The sequence below is a fragment of the Typopeltis vanoorti genome, chromosome 4, assembly GCF_054136105.1.
Source record: "Typopeltis vanoorti isolate ZY-2024b chromosome 4, IOZ_Tvanoo_1.0, whole genome shotgun sequence".
Taxonomy (NCBI): Eukaryota; Metazoa; Arthropoda; class Arachnida; order Uropygi; family Thelyphonidae; genus Typopeltis; species Typopeltis vanoorti.
This window is the reverse complement of record NC_143552.1, coordinates 28,829,692-28,850,740: the sequence shown is the minus strand read 5'-3', so window position 1 is coordinate 28,850,740 and position 21,049 is coordinate 28,829,692. Positions and strand designations below refer to the sequence as shown.

General features: G+C 37.2%; 1 protein-coding gene across 1 annotated transcript in view; it reads left to right on the top strand.

Moving 5' to 3' along the window:
• Window positions 1-21,049, top strand: part of LOC150107187 (ribonuclease H2 subunit A) — a 229,108-nt gene that overhangs the window by 189,873 nt on the left and 18,186 nt on the right. Inside the window, exons 6-7 of the mRNA XM_090391728.1 lie at window positions 1,496-1,580; window positions 12,490-12,613. Coding sequence (XP_090247854.1) covers window positions 1,496-1,580; window positions 12,490-12,613 — 209 coding nt within the window. The remainder of the gene's footprint in view (window positions 1-1,495; window positions 1,581-12,489; window positions 12,614-21,049) is intronic.

Here is a 21,049-nt window from a genome sequence, read left to right as displayed (position 1 = left end):
CTGGCAAAACTAAGAAATTTACTTAGCTCCAAAGATCCTCTTCCATACCTTGCCCACCCAGGGGTTTACAAAATTCAATGTACCTGTAACCTACCTTATATAGGGGGGAAACAGGATGCACCATCCCAATCAGAAAAGATGAACACAAACATCACATTAAATTAAATACCTCCACTATGGTAAAACAAGCCTATCAGACCATGCACTCCAAACATACCACAGAATTGAATGGAAAGGCACTAAGTCCCTACACCACACCAAAACCTAGTATGAAAGAAAATTCAAAGCAGCTTGTGAAATGCTAAAACATCATCCAAATCTGATCAAAAATGGATTAATTATTCCAAGAATGTGGAGGACTCATCTTCAACCCATATAACAACCAGAACAACCCCCAGTCAGAAGAAAATCTCAATACAAAAGGACTGTAGAGATTGTTTAATGTAGTTCAGTTTTTTTTTTTTTTTTTCACCAGAGGTCACAAGCTAGGATAAATGATTAACAAACATTTAGATTCATTTTACTTTTGTATAGTGCAATGTCATGTAGCTTGTATATTGTACATATGTATGTTTCCTGATTATGACCTCAATACAGAGGTCAAAACGTCGATTGTTACTTGCTTAATGTTAAGTAAAGTAATTATTCTAACATGCGTGTTGTGTCTCCATAAATTCTTCACTATGAAGACTACAGGCATGTTGATGATCGTTGCTTCGCTGAACTGAACCATCTTTCCTTCACTTTTTGTTGGGCCTAAGACAAGAGCAGCAGATGCTCTGCATTCCTTTTCAGTGCAACTGCAAACACACTAAACCTCCTTTTTTCCTTCCTCTTTTATTCTACTTACCTTGATCATCTGGAACAGCTTTCCTCATGAAGTATTACCAAACTACAACCTGCAACTCTTAAAAAAAAAAAAAAAAAAAAAAAAAAAAAAAAAAAAAAAAAAAAAACCTCCTTACTCAATCTTCCCCCCCCCCCCATCCCTTTGGTTGGAAAGACCTAATTTCGAATCCCATGTAGAAACATGGATCTTGATAAAGACTTACTTGAACAGATGTTTGTCTCATACAGAGGTAATGGGATTTCTCCTCCCAGAAACTGAGTTCTCCTCTCTACAAATTAGCCAGACCAGCTGAAGAACAGCCACAATACTAGTCTCATGTTCATAGTTGCCTTGCGTGTAATTCCATTCAGTTCCAATCTGAAGTTAGCATTGAAATAAAATGGGCTGGCTCTCACCTATGGCAAGCATTACAGTAAACTTCCTTGCTATGATAAAATACTAGTAAGTCCAGTGGTTTAGTTCTGTGTAAAGGAAATTTCCCTACAGCAATTTTTATTTAATTAAAGTAAACTATTCCTGTGGTCTTCGTGGGGTTGACTAGTTGCTTATAGCTTTTGTATTATTCATAAAGTATAGTATTAGCATTTATATGCCAGAATTTTAATGTTAAGTCTTTAATAATTTGGAAATATTTTCTGAATTTAGGTAACTAGAGATCATGCTCTTAAGTCATGGAAATTTATTGAAGGTCAAGACATTGCAAAGGAATGTGGTTCAGGTTATCCTAATGGTGAGATTTTTACATAAATATAATGTAATGCAAAGAAAGAAATTTTATTTTAAAAATTAAATTAAAATTTTCTCGATTAGAATCTCATTAAATTTTTAATGAGATTCTACTAAACGATATATTATTCAGGCAGTTGTGATGAGGAAAACGGAATAGTAGCTATGGCATGAACAAAGATAAATTTGTAATGACAGTCATTTTCAAGTAGAATGATGTGGGCAAATTTCAAAATTGGGGAATGAATGATGAGACCTATTAATGCATGTGGTCTCTTACTGAAGGAAGAAGTACAGGAATTTTTTGAGTCATCAGAGAGCATAAGTTAAGAAAGCTGTCTTGAAAAGAAAACATGGTGGAGGTTCAAGACGATTGTTGCAGGCAATCAAATCCATTTATTTATTTACGCATATGGCTTTGTGAAACTGACAAGTAAAATGTACAGTCACAATCTCCAGAAACAAATGATGAAAATCTTAATATGTAAAAGTTCATTACATAAAAGGAACGAACTGCATTCCAAGTCTTCCTTTTTTTAAAAAAAAAAAAAAAAAAAAAAGCAAAAGTAATGGGTTATAATGAAGTCAGGGAAAATTATCATCCTACTGCACCAAATATGACAAGACTGCATGTTCTCTCAATGCATCCTAACACAAATGTAGCTGTATCCATGGTTTTATTAGAGAGCAGTTGTGACTTTTGTGAAATCTTGAGCCGTTAGAGAAATCCCATTATACTTTGCATCACCATCTTCTAGCACGAGGAGTTCTGCTAATACTATGAGGACTATGAAAGCAGCTATGAAAATAACATCTTCATGGTGAACGGGACCTTGAATCTTCTGTTTCCTCCATAACCACCGGCATACCAACTACAGGTCAATGTCTAGATTGGAAAGCCAATCCAAGGCCTCATCCGTCATCTTATGGATGTCCAGTAGGCCACCACCGTGAAATTGGCACCTTGGGTAATCATTCACATTCACAATATGAGTAATCGTCTGAGCCACGGGAGAACAATCACAATAAGGGTGGTCACCCCCCCCCCCCCCCATTTATGTAGTAGGTAGCCACATCTGCCGTGGATAGTTCTGATCCTGTTGATCGAACACCAAATCTTCCTAGGAAGAGCAAAACCTGGCTGCAGACAACAGTGCTCTTCTACTAGGAAGCTGTTTGTTGGACCAGTATTCATTTCCACATGTCTGGATCTTTCCATGGCCCAGAGAGGCTTTCTACATTTTTTTAGGTGAAGACCAGGTGGATTTATAAGAGTCTTGTGCAAGGGCAGGAGTTGGTTGCTCTTTGCTTTATTAAATTCTTTAAACTAAGCTTGTCTTCTCCGTATGTTTGGTGGAGCAATGTTAGATAGGACAGGCAGCCAGGAGAGAGGGGTGCTTCTCACTGTCCCCACTAATTGTGTGCATGGTAGTTTAGCTGAGTGTCTATAATATTAGTATGAGCACTTCTTTCCCAGACAGAGGCACAATATTCTGCTGCAGAGAATGTGAGGGCTAGTGCAGACGACCTTAGGACTTCTGCACCACAATCCCAGGTTGTTCCAGCTAGCCATCAAATAATATTGTTTCTCATTTTAATTTTGTTGGCAGGTTGGTGATGTTTCTTTTATAATCAGATCCATGAAGAGTATAAAGTGCAGGCTAAGAAGACGAAGCATGGTAAAGAAAACAACCATGCAGTATGAGAAGAGATTGGATGGCCCAACCAAGATTAACTCAAGGGAATTCTTCTGCCATGTGACAAGCAAGAGGAAGAATACTTATGCCAGGTTGACACTGGTGGATGGTCAAAGCAGCTGAGTGACCATTGCAAAGGATGGATGTAGTGGAATTATTGATTGAGCACTTCATAGTGTACATCATGCTGTTGTAAATGTTGCTGTGGTTGGTGATGTTTCTTTTATAATCAGATCCATGAAGAGTATAAAGTGCAGGCTAAGAAGACAAAGCATGGTAAAGAAAACAACCATGCAATATGAGAAGAGATTGGATGGCCCAACCAAGATTAACTCAAGGGAATTCTTCTGCCATGTGACAAGCAAGAGGAAGAATACTTATGCCAGGTTGACACTGGTGGATGGTCAAGGCAGCTGAGTGGCCATTGCAAAGGATGGATGCAGTGGAATTATTGATTGTGCACTTCATAGTGTACATCATGATGTTGTAAATGTTGCTGTGCAATATGTAGAAGGAAGGCAAGTATTAGAAGAATTGGAAGTGAAAGAATCAAGTGTTGATTAGGTTAGATGTTCATAAGGCTGTGGGAAGGGGTGACACATCACTGCCATCTAACTACTTCTATCTAAAGTGATGGAGAAAACCATCAATTCTCAACTCCTACACTACCTCGAAGACACCCAGCTATTAAGCGACCACCAGTACGGATTCCGTCGCTGCTGATCAACAGGAGATCTACTGTCATATATCACCCATCTCTGGACAAATGCCATGGAGAAATTTGGCAAAATTTGAAGTTCAATGGTTGTGATGTGTTTTTGCCAGGAGAGGCCTAATGCCAGGGTAATTCCAAGAAGAGAAATCTCATCTTGTCTGGAAATTTGAGTGTTATCAAAAATAATACTGGGGAAAAAATGGTTCTTTTTTTGTGAGAAATAAGATAGAAAAAGAGAAATCTCATCTTGTCTGGAAATTTGAGTGTTATCAAAAATAATATTTTGGGGAAAAATGGTTCTTTTTTGTGAGAAATAAGACAGAACTGGGTTTTACTAGCATTGAAGTTGACGAGGTTATCTGAGCCCATTGAAGGATGACTTTTAGGTCAGAATTGAGGGCAGTGGTTGTTGATGTTCTGTAGGTTGAAGGGAGTTGTGTAGAATAAGGTTTGTCAAATGAAAGGGCAGAGTGCAATGTGCTGTGGGTTGAAGGGAGTTGTGTAGAATAAGGTTTGTCAAATGAAAGGGAGGACTGCAATGGGCTGTCATCTGCAAAACTGTGTATTGGGTTGGAGGTCAACTGAAGTAGGTCATTGATATACAGAAGGAAGAGGGGTGTCGAGGGGTGTCGAGGTAACCGAACCTTGCGAACCCCAGCATTAGTTGGATGTGAGAGGATAGGGAACTGTCTACCCTCTCACACACTGCACATCCAGACAGAAAGCTGGCAGTCCAACTGCCTGTCCAAATGATGAGAGTTTGCTTAGTAAGCCTTTGTGCCAGACCCTGTCAAAAGCTTTGGCGACCACTTGAGATTCGCCAAATTTCTCCATGGCATTTGTCCAGAGATGGGTGATATATGACAGTAGATCTCCTGTTGATCAGCAGCGACGGAATCCGTACTGGTGGTCGCTTAATAGCTGGGTGTCTTCAAGGTAGTGTAGGAGTTGAGAATTGATGGTTTTCTCCATCACTTTAGATAGGACTGAGGTCATTGAGATAGGCAGTAGTTAGATAGCAGTGATTTGTCACCCTTCTTAGGAGTGGGTTGAATATATAATCCAATTTCCAGGCTTTGGGATATATATAACATATATAACAGTGGAGTAAAAGAGTATATGCTGCCTGCACATACTCTTTTACTCCACTGTTATATATATATCCCAAAGCCTGGAAATTGGATTATATATATTCAACCCATTCCTAAGAAGGGTGACAAATCACTGCTATCTAACTACTGCCTATCTTACTGACCTCAGTCCTATCTAAAGTGATGGAATAAACCATCAAATAGGATATAGGATAGGAGTCAGTTCTGGTGCACAGACTTTCAGGACAAGTGGAGGAATGCCATCAGGGCCAGGAGATTTTTTTGTGTCTAATTTAGACAGTATTTTCTGATCTCTTTCTGGAAAAAGGATATAGGTGGCAATTGTATTGGGGACATTTTCTGTTGTCAGTTATGCATGCATTGGAGGCAAAGTGTGAAGCCAGGAGATTAGCTTTTTCTGTGGGTGATGATGCAATAGAGCCATCTTGGTATGATAGGGGTGGGAATAGTGTAGGACAAAAGTGACGACCAATTGCTTTGGCAAGAGACCAAAAGGCATGGCTGCCATTTGGGTAGGCTGCAAGTTTCCTGCTTTTTGCCCTTTTAAATTCTGTTTTGGAAGCATTAATAGTTTTCTTGCATCGGTTTTGGGCTTCAGTATAAGCACTGAAGGGTCTTGATTTGAGCCAGTTGTGGTATGCTTGATTTTTTCATTTTTATAAGCACTGAAGGGTCTTGATTTGAGCCAGTTGTGGTATGCTTGATTTTTTTCATTTTTATAGCCTTGGCATATCTTTTGGAGAACCATGGTTTAGATAGGGGACTGCAATTCAGAGTAATGTGGGGAATGTATGTTTCCATGCCGGTGAGAATTACTTTGGTGATACGTTCAGTGCATATGTTTGGATTGGAAGACTGGAAACAATACTCCAACCATGGGAATGAAGCATAGCAGTCTCGTGGCTGTCCCATTATGCACTAAACTATTGTGTGGGAGTGATATGTAAGCATTGTTGCATGGGGGAAGGAGATGAGCCCTAAATTGTGGTCAGAATTACACAGGGGGCTGACTACATTCATTGTGTATTTGGAAAGGTCATTGGGAAGGAAGCGATCTTAGGGTATTTGGGGAGTGTTGGGTTATCTGATATTCTGGTTGGCATGTGAACAAGTTGTATAAGGTCATTGATGCTTAAACATGGCAAATGTTTCAGCATCTCTGCCTGCAAGATCGTACAATTGTAGGAGGAAAGGCAGTTGGTGTTATGGACATTAAAATCTCCTAGGAGGATGAATTTGCTGTTAGGAGAGTGGGGCTGGAGAAAATCAGTTTTTAAGCAGAGGAAATTAAAGTACAGTGATAATAATATACAGGATATTCTTGGACCTTGCAAAAGTGTTTGATAGATTACCACATAAGTTAGTGTACAAGCTACAGAGGATGGGAATGGATAGTATATTTGTTAGATGGATTGAAGATTGGCTCTCTGAATGATACCAGCAAGTTGTGTATGATGGAGCAGTGTCTCAAAAAATGAGGATGACCAGTAGTGGCATACCCAAGAGCTCTGATATTGGGCCCTTGCTGTTTATCTTGTTTGTAATTGATATATCATGTGGATTGACTGAAGATCTTCAGTTGTTTGCTGATGATGCAAAGTTAGGAAGAATCATAAATAGTACTGCTAATGTTAATTCCGTTCAGGAAGATTTGAATAGAATTTCGGCTTGGACAAATGAGTGGGGTTGTAGTTTTAATATTAAGGCTATGTACTATATTGATGATACTGTCCTGCAGGTGGTGGATAAGATTTGGCATGTAGGAATGATGGTTGACAGTAGACTGAAGTTTAGAGGACATATTACAAATGTTGCAGACTGCATATTGTATTGCTGCTCTGATAAAAAGTACACTAACATGTAAGGTTAAGTGGTTGGACTACTGTATTCACGTTTGGTCACCTGTTTTTTATTGTGATGTGGAAACATTGGAGAGAGTCCAGAGATGAGTGACTAAGACGATATCTGGGCTCTGGAGAGAAGTTAAAGGAATATGGATTGCAAAGTTTGGTGGATAGGAGGTAAAGAGGTGATGTGATAGACATTTAGTTAGTGAGAGGATTTTTTCAGAGTAATCCAGAGGGGATTATAAAAAGAGTATAAAAAGAGTAGACGGCAAGAGAGGAAGAACCAGAGGTCATCCTTGGAAGTTATGTAAGTGTGTGTGGTGAAGAGGGATGTGAGGAGTAAATTTTTTACATGTAGAATTGTGGCTGAATGGAACATGTTACTGGAATATGTTGTTAATGCAGGGAATGTTAAGGATTTTAAGATTCAGTATGATAAATATATGTTGTCTGTTAATGACCCTCCCACAATGAATGCCGACTCATGGAGGGTGTGATAATAGCAATAATAAATAAAAAGGTAGCTCTTGTTGAAGATCTTAACTACAGAATAAGAAAAGAATACAAGACATACAGAAATGTTCTGGGAAAATTTGGAGAAAAGAGACGAACCAATATGCATGTTAAGTACATGCATATTGGTTTGAACAGTTTGACATATTCAAACTGATAAATGTGGATAGAGAGGGACTAATGCCATTTCTGCATTTCTAAATATGTGAGGATTGGCATTTTTTGAATTGAAGTGATTATAGGCTGTATATATTATATTATATTATACTAGTGGGAAAGCATTCTGCATCACACTTTAGGGATCTGAGTGTGATGGGAGTGGTCAGAGAAGTTTTTTTTGTGTGAAGAAGATATTGCAAAAGTGATAGACTTTATTATTAGGTTTCAATTTATGAATGAATATTTTTTTTGTGTGAAGAAGATATTGCAAAAGTGATAGACTTTATTATTAGGTTTCAATTTATGAATGAATATAGCATATAAATACAAGCATAATTGATCCTATATTTCATCTCAGTCATTAAGATATCACCAGGAAAATGATATTAAAATTGTGCAACACATGCAAAATTGCACAGAATAATAAGCGAAAAAATTAGACTGAAAACCTTGAAGGCTTTCACAGTCTATGGGGGGTACCCTCTATGGGTACTGTTGGGTGGGAGGCCTAAGAATTTCCTAGATCTTGGGAAGTTTAACCCCCCAACCAGCTATGACATCTACAGGGTGTTCGGGATAAATTTGACAGTTTCGTAAGGAAAAAGAAAATCTTCTTTGTATCTATTAAATTTAATGAATTGACAAAAAAACATTACAGGCAGAGTTAATTACAATACTATCAACAAGATTTACTCAAAATAACCACCATTAGCATCGATCACAGCTTCAATTCTGCTTCGGAACCTCGAACAAGCTGATGCTACAGTCTCCCTGGGAAGGGCCGCAAAAACTGTTTTAATTTTATCCATTAACTGGGCTTTTGTATTACTGGAAGTGCGATTGGTGTCTTTTTCAACTGCGCCCCATACAAAATAATCCATGGGGTTAAGGTCTGGGGAGTTTGGAGGCCAAACATTTGGACTGATGAAGTCGTAGAAATTTTCAGACAACCATTTTTGACTTTTCCCAGAGGTGTGGCAAGGGGCCGAATCCTGCTGCCATACATACGGCCTACCATTGGCTACCCTTGTTATCCAGGGCTTGACTACAGTTAGCAACTCCACGAACAAAGCCCGAATTCCAATGCCAGGGTTCTTCAACACCTGTTCCTGCAGATTTGCGAGGAATTCTGCTGTACGAACGCAATCAGATCGTCTGCTAGGGATCTTTCTTCTTGCTACATCCTCGTAGTCACCATTGCAAGTCTCTAGTTCATGCCTGATTGTTTTTACTGTATTCAGGGAGCATTGGGCAGCAGTCGTAATATCCTTATTTTGATGGCGGGCACGAATCATCATGATACAAGTTATTCTCTTCCATGATTCAGGTGGGTTCCAGCTATCCATCCTTTCTGACATCTTGTATATGAATGAAGAAGGGTCCAAACTTTTAAATGAAGAGAAGTGTGTGTTAATACATGTAACTTACGGAAAAATATAATTAATTATAAATATGTCAAATTTATCCCGAACACCCTGTATATAGACGTCCAGCTAAATCTGGATACGATTCTGTAACCTGATGAATAACATGGATGAGAAGTGCGATTTGGTCTCACTATTTCATTCACCTCACCAGTAGGGAGGTTAACAACCATATTTATTGACATTTGGCTTTTTAAATCTGCTGCTGATTCTAAAAAGAGGCTTAAGTTCATATTTGTTTTGGTGAAACAGTAATTTTTTTCAAAATGGTTTTGTGCAAGTTATCGAAGGCATGGTCAGCTAGACCTGACTGATCCTACTTATGGCAGCAGATCTCCCAGTTTGAACATTATGTAATTTTCAAGAACAACTAACTTAGTAAACACCTGGAACAGAGAGGGAGGTAGAGGACCCTTGGGAGTGCAGCCAACTTCCAATGAAATTTGAATGCAGTGCAGAGATTGTACTTTTTTTAGAGTTCTGGTTATTTTTTCTGAGGTGCCCTCGATATAAGAATAATGACATTACTATAGTCTGCATGTTTTGAGAGAGATATGATGAACAATTAATTTGATCTTTTTGATATTAGATGTACAGTATGTTGACAAAAGTAGTTGTACACCTTACATGCCATGCAAATTTCAGATCCTATCACATGCAGATATTTAGAGTGTGTCTGCATAAGTCTGGTAATGAAAGGTGGGATGTGCTGCATATTTTGCACTGTACTCTGTGTCAAGATGCCATGTTCAGTTGAAATGAAGACTTCCAATGTGGGATGGTAGTTGGGTGACAGAAAGACTACTCAGTATACCAAAATCCATTGTTGCTCATGTCATTCATAGATGGTACTACCACTGCAGGAAAAGGCCACCGACACTCACTGACTGAGATCGACTAGCTGTCTTGGAATGGTTGAGCATCATCAATGGCAGACCTCGCAGTCGACCTGGAGAATGCTGTAGGGACATCTGTCTGCAAGAGTTGCATGTCTTATGTTACCATGGCAGAGCATCTGTGAACAAGCCACACACAACCCTCCTCAATACCAAATGACGTTTGGACTGGTGCCTTTCGCACTGTTTATGGACTTTAGATGATTGGAAAAGGCTTTTGTGGAGTGACAAATCATGCATCCAAATGTTTCACACTGATGGTCTTGTTTGGATCTGGAGATTACCTGGGGAATGGTTCTGGCAAAATTGCATCATTCCGACTGTCAAGTTTAGTGGAGGCTCGGTAGTGGTATGGATAAGTTTCAGTTGGATGAGGCTTGGTCCATTGGTGGACGACTGAACAACTTGATGCTTCTGATGTTGTGGAGGTGCTTCAGCAGTGACCATTGCATGTTTCAGCATGACAGTGCTCCATGCAATACTGCACTGCATGTCTGAGACTGGTTTAAATAAAACAGCATTGAAGTGTTGGACTGGCCAGTTCAGAGACCAGACCTCAACCCTATCAAGCATCTTTGGGATGAATTGGAATGCCAGATTCGCTCCAGACCACAGCAGCTGTCATTGGCATCAGCAGCAGGGTAGCTTTGTGTGAGGAATGACAGAATATTCCTGTTGTGATATATATCAGAAATTGGTTGAAAGCATGCCCTGAAGGATAGTTGTTGCCATTCAGTTCAAAGGGTCCAAGTTGCCACTATGAATTGAAATGCATTTTTTTTTTTTTATACCACAACTAGGTGGTCAAATACTTGTCAACATAGTGTATGGTACTGTCCCTAGTACATGCTACTAAACTCCTCCTCTTTTAAGTTAGCTAAATCCTTAAATCTCACTTAGTAGTCAATCTTTGTCTTATATAAAAAAATTCCACTCATTTTAAATCTTTAATCCAAAATTTAGTTTTAAACGATAATGATATTGTGTAATGATATAGTATCTTTCCAAGTGATGGCTTCACTTGAAAAGATACTATTTATATAAATAGATTGAGAGTACAGCTATGGACTCTCCTCCTCCTCTAGCCAATTTTTCTGTAGAGCCTTTTGAAAAACATACTCTTAATATTGCTATTCTGAAACCTTCTATCTAGCTAAGTTACACTGATGTTTTCCCTATATGGCTCAGACACATTAGATTAGACTCCTTCCTCCCCCATCTCAACAGACAGCACCCCAGAATCCAATTCACTATAGATGTAGAAGAAAATAACAGCCTGCCTTGGGAAGACATACAATTAGATACTCTAATTGTATGTCTTTCCAATGGCACCCTTTTTTCTCAGTTTACAGAAAACCCACCCACATATAAACTTTTCCATCAACCCCCCCCCTCCTCCTCCTCTATTCTCAGCAATATGATGTTATCAAATATCTTGTCACTACTGCCTCCAGTCTCTGTTCTACCCAGGCTTCTCTTATAGCTGAACTCTCATTTATTTGCCAGACCTTATTTTCTAATGGTTACAGTACAAAAAAAATCAACAAATTAATTGTTCCTTGCATCCCTCTCAGACTACAGTAATGTCATCATTCTTCCTTATATCCAGGGCTCCTCAGAAAAACTAGCCAAAAATCTAAATAAAAAAAAGAAAGTACAACCTCTGCACTACATTCAAACCTCATATGCAGTTGGCTACCCTCATTCTGCAGTCTCAAAGATACCCTACCACCCCTCTCTATTGCAGGTATTTACTAAGTTCCTTATTCTTACAACTTATCATCATATTATGTCAAACTGGGAGATTTACTAACATCCACCTAGCTGCCATGAGTGTGGTCAGTCAGCTTTAGCTGACTATGCCTTTGGATACCTTGGAAAAAAAAAAACAACTACTATGCTTTGCAACAACCAATACAAACTTCAAAGCTTTTTTTTTTAGAATCAGCAAAAGAACTATGTCTGGATATCACGAGCTGTATACAAATTAGTCAACTCATCATCACAAAGTTTTATCACTGATTCATTGTCAGAAGAAAAAAGAATCAGCACAGAACGAAGGTTAAGCTAATTCTATTTGTGAAGAACCATTGCCTTTACCATACTGATCTAATGTACTGACCATCTCTTCTGGTGATGAAAGTGATTTCGCACCAGTTTGCAAACAGTGCCGAATATTGTCTAATAGTGATGATAAGTCTGATGAAATAATGTAAGAAAAAAAAAAGTTACTTTTCAATAAAAATTATATGAATAAAGCTTTAAAACAAATTTAGGCATTCTTATTTCCCTGAATTTTTATAAACTTTTTTATGTGATTTTAGGTTTATTTTAATTCATTGCTTCGGTTTTGGAAAATTATAGAACGTATCCCTAATTTTCCAACGTAAGTTAGGTCTTTTTGTGCGATTTTTTATATGTGGTTTTCTGTGGAACGTATCTACCGCATAAAAAGAGACCGGACTGTATATATGTATTTTTTTTTTTTTTCTAAATTTACTGTGTAATTAGTTTTGTCTTTGGTGCATTTATGTCATTTTGAAATTTCAGATCCTGTAACAAAACGCTTTCTTTCTGAAACCGTCAATCCTGTGTTTGGATTTTCTCAGTTAGTACGTTTTAGTTGGTCAAGTGCAGAAAAAATAATGAATCAGAAAGCAGCTCAGGTAAAATGGTAAGTTGTTGCACGGTGTTAATAAAATTGTAACAAGTTTTTAAGTCTACGTACATGTAGCTACATGTACATTTAGTCTACGTCATATCCGTAGTTGTAATTCTTGAGCATTAATTTCATGGTGTGTTAGCAGGCTTTGCTGGTAAATGTTACCCATTAACATCTCATGGCAGAAATCCTATAATAAATACAACAAGCTTGTTTATAACATGCTGCGATTGATACAAAATATTCCTGTATTGTCTTTGATTGAACTGATCAATCTGGTTATGAATTCAGTGAATAAACAAGTCTTTGTAGGATTGAGAATATAGCAATGGAAATGTCAGTCTTACACTGCCTGAGTTTGCAGTAAACAAAAAAGCAAATGCTGTGTGTGTTGTGTGACATTGCATACCCATTTATATATATATCAGTGAAACTGCATACCCATTTTTTGTAATAGATTTCACGGTTTGATATGAACACAGATGGATAAGAAAATAACTATTTATTAACTTAAAAGCTAATATTTTGCTGGTATTATATCCAGCATCTTCAGAGCACACAACACAAAGTTTGTTACAAATGCAAAACAACCACAATCCGGTGTAACAGTGGGGCTAGTAAAAGTAATTGCAACGTGCAACACAAGACTAAAGTCCTAATATGGCACCATCTAGGTTTAAAAAAAAAAAAAAAAAAAATCAAAGTTTTGAAATAGTAGTCCAAATGATAGTCTTAGAAAGTTTGAAAAAATGAAATAAAATAAAAGTAATAAATATTAATTTGGTCTTAAGATGAATGTCTCCCAAATCTTTGGTAGATTTATACAGCCATACTTGTTAAGGTTTGGAGTATGTTTTAAGGCTTCTGTTGATTCCAGGAACAACCTCTCTGACTTGTAGAAGCTTCTGTGCATTAATTTTGTTTCTTTCCAATTGATCCTGTGTGCAGGGGGTATCCAAAGCATGGTCTGCCAGACCCGACTTGCCATAGTGAAAGTGTCGGATATATTTTTTGTGTTCACTGAGGTGGATGGCCACAGTTCTTCCTGTCTGTCCGAAGTAGGCTTGATGGCAAGAACAGGGCACTTCATAGATGCCTGGATGTGATAAAGGAGTGCATTTGTCCATCTGTGTTCATATCAAACCATGAAATCTATTACAAAAATGTCTGATGAACACATAAGCCTATCCACGACTGCATACCCATTGAGGTTGCATGTGGTTTATGCAACCCATGCTACACAATTAATTTCAATTTCACCATACAATTGCATTTTTATTGATGTATGAAATTGGTCCGGTGTGATTAATTGTAGGATAACTTTGAATACTTTAATTTATCAATTAATATAATTTTAAATACGGAAAGCATAAAGGTCAAATGAACAATAGCTATGTAGCTATGCTTCATGCGTGCCGTTTATATGAGAAGCACAAAGGGTTTACACTTCCTGGTGAGATTAGATTATCGTTTGCAAATACTAGAGTGAGACACAGATAATTTAAATTTTGATATGATTTTTAAATACAGTCATATAATACGCACAGAAATGGGAAAATGCAATCACTTGGGAAATTATTATTTTTCTGGATTGAACCAAAGAAAGGCTGAAATAACTTGCTTTACTTATTTATACACAAGTTCCAACTATAATACGCACAGAAATGGGAAAATGCAATCACTTGGGAAATTATTATTTTTCTGGATTGAACCAAAGAAAGGCTGAAATAACTTGCTTTACTTATTTATACACAAGTTCCAACTACCTTTTGACTATAATCATACAACCCCCCTAAAGCTCTGGCAGTAAACAGAACATTCAGTAGATCATCAGCAGTGTTTCCCATTGTAAATATGGGCAAAAAAAGTTATAGATTATTTATAAAAAATTATATATTAAAAACTTGTTTATGTCATGTCCTAAACACATCAGTACATACTCATGGATGCAAAACAGATGAAACTCATAAAACAAAAACAGCAACTCATGACAAATGACTATGATTCATTGGATTGGATTCAGCCACTGATTTCTGGGTGCTATTGTCTCAGCACACACCCTGGCTTGTCTTCTGGGTGGTTTTATTAAACAAATTATATATATATTATATTAGGGCTCAAAGGTGTCTGTATTTGTGACCGCACACCTGAGCTATTAACAAGAATGTGATGCAATGTTTACTAGCTGAAAAGTGTCCTTTTTGTGAAGCGTTAGTATATCATTTGAAAGTTTATTTTTCACTCAGTTAGACTATAATAAATTTAGTTTAATCCTTTATCCAAGTGTGAGCACAAAGTTTACGCCTGAAAGTATCTTCAGGACTGGGGTAAAGTGGTACAACACCAGGCAACTCCTTGTAAAGGGGGAGCAAGCTACCAACACTCCTATCTCAGTATCTCCCATAATGCAAAACACATCTCCTTGCGGATATGTATAATGTTATGCATTAAGGAAAGGGCCACTATCCAGACTAGTTTTGATCTTTATTGAGGTCTCTTCAGTGGGAGCCAGGCCCAGATGTGGAGATACCTGGAAGAAGTCTGGGTAGTGGCCCTTCCGTTAATGCATAACATTATATTATACATATCCGCAAAGAGATGTGTTTTGCATTATGGGAGATACTGAGATAGGAGTGATGTTAGTTTGGTCCACCTTTGCTACGAGTTGCCCGGTGTTATACTACCTTACCCCAGTCCTGAAGATACTTAAAGGCGCAAAGTTTGTTTGCTTACACTTGGATAAAGGATTAAACTAAATTTATTATAGTCTAACCAAGTGAAAAATAAACTTACAACATCTTTCTCTAAATCCAGAGTAATTTAATAAAAAAGATGGCATGCCTTTTGGCAACTCCTATAGGTAGAGATGACCTTGCTATTGCTTCTGCCTGGTATCTCCTCATCTGGGCCTGGCTCCCACTGAAGAGACCTCAATAAAGGTCGATTCGAAACTAGTCTGGGTAGTGGCCCTACCCTTAATGCATAACATTATAGATATCTGCAAGGAGATGTGTTTTGCATTATGGGAGAGACTGAGATAGGAGTGATGTAAGCTTGCTCCACCTTTGCAACGAGTTGCCCGGTGTTGTACTACCCAGTCGTGAAGTTACTTTCAGGCGCAAACTTTGTTTGCTCACACTTGGATAAAGGATTAAACTAAATTTGTTAGTATATTATGTTTAATTTTAGAAATCACACTAAACCTGGAAACAATTAGGGGAGTTTTTAACAGGAACAAATGCAAAAATATAGTATCGCAGATATTGCTATTGGATGTGCACCGCACACCCTAAATATGTGCCCCTGATATATATAGCACATATATATATATATAGCACTATTAAACAAATTTAAAGGACAGTTGAATGAACACAAAAAGTATCTCTCAGAATATATGTGATTCAAATTATTTTACCTTATTCTGAAACTGTGAGTGCGAGCAACTTGGAGTTCATTGTTGAACATGGTTCATATAAAAAATATACTTCATTTATTGTGAAAAAGCTGGTTAAATCTGGTTGTTTTAAACACTTGCTTCACTAACTTAATTCCCCCCCCAATATATACACATACACAACACTCTTGAGAAGAGAGGACAGTTAGTAATAAGTTATAATACACATTTAATATGTATTATTATATTATATATTATTATAAATTTATGATTTTAAAAAATATGCAGTAATAAGCAACCTCATTCTTTACATTAAATTAAAGAATTCCAAATTTGTATTTATTTCATTTTTTCTGTATTTATTTTAAGACCAGTGTAATCATTAGTAGTTTTCTCCTCTCCCTTCAGATTATTTTAAGAGTTCATTTTTCTACATGCATTATCCAGGTAGCCTATTTATTATAATTTCAAATTATATTCACAGTTAAATGCAGAGTTGCAATCAGTCAGATATATTAGTTTTTTTTCACATAACCTAATGATCTTGAGTTTTGTATTACTCTTTTAAATATCATCCCAGATACATTTTAAGCACAAAAAACTCATCATCAAATTCCTGACATGTACCCTCAAAGGGTGTACAGGATATGATAGTACTACATGAAAAATTTAGATCATTACTAACTTCTTATCTACAATTTTCCTCCAAATCAGTCTGTTACTTCTCAAGACTCCATCATTATCAGATCTTATATTTCTATCGACTAAGGCCCTTTGTACCGTATCAATCCACCTATATCTTGGTTTTCCTCTGGGTCGTTTTCCTGCCAACCTGGCAGAGACACTTGTTTTGCTAATCTTTCCTCGCCCACCTCAGATCAGCTCTGTAACACATTCCTGGATGCTGACAATGTCAAGTTCTTTCCTAATATCCTCGTTGTTAATTTGATATTGCCATTGATACCATCTATTCACGCATCTAATCTTTCTCAGAACTCTCATATCTGCGGTCTCTAGTCATTTGTCAAGTTTTTTACTTCTGACCAAGCTCTGAGATCCATAAGTTAAAACTGGTTTGAACACGGTCTTCTATATAGAGCTAATTTAGTGTTCTGGCTAATTTCTCTCTTATTCCATATAAATTTATTCAGTTGATTTCCAACTTTGTTGATTCTGTTGTCTATTTCCATATTTAATTTACCATCTTCAGTAAAAATCCTGCCTAAGTAGCTGAAATGTTTTACTTGTTCCACAGGTTCTCCGTTCACAACGCAGTTGACATTTTCAACAATTCTACATATTTTCATTGTCTTTGTCTTTTTATTGCTAACCTTCATACCATATCTATTCCAATAGTTCTTCAATTTAGTCAAGGAATCTTGCAGACCTATAGCGGATTTATTTAGAAGTATAACATCATCATCATCAAATTTCTACCATGTACATTCAAGGAGTGTACAGGATATGATAGTACTACATAAAAAAAAATTACATCATTACCAACTTCCTATCTACAATTTTGCTCCAATTTAGTCTGTTACTTGTCAAGACTCCAACATTATCAGATCTTATATTTCTATCGTCTAAGGCACTTTGTACCGTATCAATCCACCAATATCTTGGTCTGCCTCTGGGTCTTTTTTCTGCCAACCTGGCAGAGAACACTTGTTTTCCTAATCTTTCCTTGCCCATTCTGTTCAAGTGACCATACACCTGAGATTAGCTCTGCTAACGCATTCCTGGATGCTGACAATGTCAATTTCTTTTCTAATATCCTCGTTTTTAATATGATATTACCATTGATGCCATCTGTTCAAGCTCAGGACTCTCGTATCTGCGGTATCTAGTCTTTGGTCAAGTGTTTTACTTCTGACCCAGCTCTCAGATCCATAAGTTAAAACTGATTTGAACACTGTCTTGTATACAGCTAATTTAGTGTTCTGACTAATTTCGCTCTTATTCCATTTGAATTTATTCAATTCACTTCCCACCATACCAGCTTTGCTGATTCTGTTGTCTATTTCTATATTTAATTTACCATCTTCACTAAAAACCATGCCTAAGTAGCTGAAATGTTTTACTTGTTCCACAGGTTCTCCATTCACAACACAGTTGACATTTTCAATGATTCTGCCTATTTTCATTGTCTTTGTCTTTTTATTGCTGACCTTCATACCATATCTATTACAACAGTTATTAAATTAGTCAGAGAATCTTGCAGACTTGTAGCGGATTTATTTAAAAATATAACATCATCCGCATAAAGCAAAGAGCTGACATTAACATCTCCAATTTTGATATCATGTTTAATATTACTTTCCTTCATAATGTGATCCATATAAATAATGAATAACAGAGGGAATAATTGTACATCCTTGTCTCATACCAGATTTAACATTAAACCATTTTCCTGTACTGCCTTCAATTCTAACTGCTGACTTATAATGCCCCATTGACACCATATAACTGTAGCATATTGAATAGCTTCTCTCTTTGCACCTTGTCATATGCCTTTTCCAAATCGACAAAACTGAAATACAGATCTTTGTTATATTCCCATGTATTCCCATGCTTTCTCGACTATTTGTCGTAAAGTGAAGAGCTGATCCTGACAGCCTCTAGCTGGCCTGAATCCAGCCTGTTCCTCACCAAGCTTTTCTTCCACAATTCTTCTCAACCATTTCTCAAGTATACTTACATAGATGTTGCCAGGAACACTCAGTAGGGAAATACCTCTGTAATTCTCACAGTTAGTTTTATTTCCCTTTTTATATATATGTGTACTATGAGAGCTCTGCTCCAATCATCGGGAATTCGTCCCTCTGTCCAGGCTTTCTGAACTATGCAGTGCAGCCACTGTAAGACTCTTATACCACCATACTTTAGCATTTCTGGTCGAATATCATCTACTCCTGCTGCCTTTCCACATTTCAAACCTTTGATGGCTTTTTCTACTTCAAGTATGGATATGTATTCCTGACTGCATGCCTGGTCAGTGTTTTTTACCACTGTCCTGTCATCACTGCTTGTTTCATTTAGCAGTTTTTCAAAGTAATTACTCCATACTTCAAGGATATCTTTTTCTCCCATTTTCATGTCACCTTTATCATCTCTAACTCCTTTTACAGCACTCCTTCCTCCATTCTTAAGATTCTTCAACAACCTCCAGAATATTATGCAACCTTCTTGATATTCGTTTTCTATATTCTTGCCAACGTCCTCCCATGACTTTTGTTTAGCTAGTTTTACACAGTGTTTAGTATTCTTGCATTTGTCTCTATATTCTCTAAGAGCAGAAGCTGACTTATTTCAGAGGAACTTTTGATATGCTTTCTTCTTTTCCTTCACTGCCTCTTTAACTTCCTGTGTCCACCAGGGAGTTCTGATTTTTTTATCCTTGCAGACAACCTCACCACATGACTCTCTGGCAGAATCAATCAATGTTTTCTTCAGAGTTTGCCACTGAATCTCCAAGGTTTGATTCCTGTTCTCAAACTCTTTCATTTTTTTTTTTAATAATCTTTGTGTATTTTAGTCCACATTCACATCTGAGAACTGCTCAACTTTTATTCGCTTTAAAACTTTCTTACATGTTATTCTTTTCAATCGGAAATTCAATTTTATCCTGTTCAAGACTAAATAGTGATCACTTCCAATTTCAAGTCCTCTGTACACTCTGGTGTCCAGCACCAGGGAGAAAACATCATTATGAACCATAACTTAGTCAATGAGACTTTTCTTATTCCTTCCCTCTTCTATCCATGTGAATTTGTGCATATTTTTATGTTGGAACATGATATATGTTAGTAATAACCAGTCCATGTCCTGAGTGGAAATCCAACAGATATTTGCTATTATTATTAGCTTTGCTCTTTCCTCCAAATTTTCCCAAAATATCTGTGTGTGTGTCTCACAATCATTTCCTACTCTGCTATTTAGATCCCCCAACAAGGACCAACTTTTCCTTTTTCATTGTGTCAGTTGCTTTTTCTAAAGCATCAAAAAATTCCATCACTTCTACCTTAGTAGAACCTTCTGTGGGACCATAGGCACAAATAAGTCTTTGTTCAGTTCCCCATTCTCATATTTGCTCACATTACTCTACTTGAGACTGACTGCCATTCAAGAAGATTAGACTCGTATTTTGTGTTGAATACTATGGCTACTCCTTCTTTTCCTTGATTGTCATTGCCTGAATTTAACATTTTGTATTTATTGCTCTGAAAGATCTCACCAGTTTTTGTCTCTTTTTGTTTCAGTCACCCCTATTATGTCGATCTGGTCTAATTCCTCAGCTAGCTCCATTTCTTTGCCATTCAGGCTTCTTATGTTGATAGTACCGATCTTTAACTCTGGTGATGTTGAGTTGGGGTGTGTTTTCAGATTTGTTCCAGTAACTGACTTTTCGTTGTTCGCCCTGGTGAAAACAAAGGAGGCCTTGTTTAACCGGGCGACACCCCAGCCAGCATGAAATTTTGTCATGTTGTACCATCATTTTTTTTTTATATTTTGGTTTAACCAATAAGAATACAATTTGGTTGGCTAAATACCAAATTGCCAGCCGATCCTCGTTCATTCAGTATCCAAGTAGATACCCAACAGGGTGCACCACGTGAAGGTGAGGATTGGACATTAGGTCAGAAGCCCTGGTCGGTTCTCTGCATTCCTTTAAAGGCTATGTGGAGGTCTCCTCTCAGTTATATACAGCTTTGACCCTTAAGCACCCCATGAATGGAACAATATGTGCTAAATAAGAAAAACACTACACAGTCCTGTGGAAGTAAAAAAGCTTTATATTTTGAGAAAAGGCTTGATTAAGAACTGAATAATGAGCATTTAATGTTTATCGGATTTGTTGTGAAAACAAAATGTTCGGTCTGATTAAGTACATGTGAAACAAACCATTAACAGAATGTGTCAGAGAAAGAGAAAGGGAATGAATTTATCTACTACAGATAGAGAGATCTCAAAGTATAATTCCTATTTAAGAAGGCCTTGGATCCTATTATTTTTATAGATATCAATTTAATCATATTTTTCATGTATATAGTTTT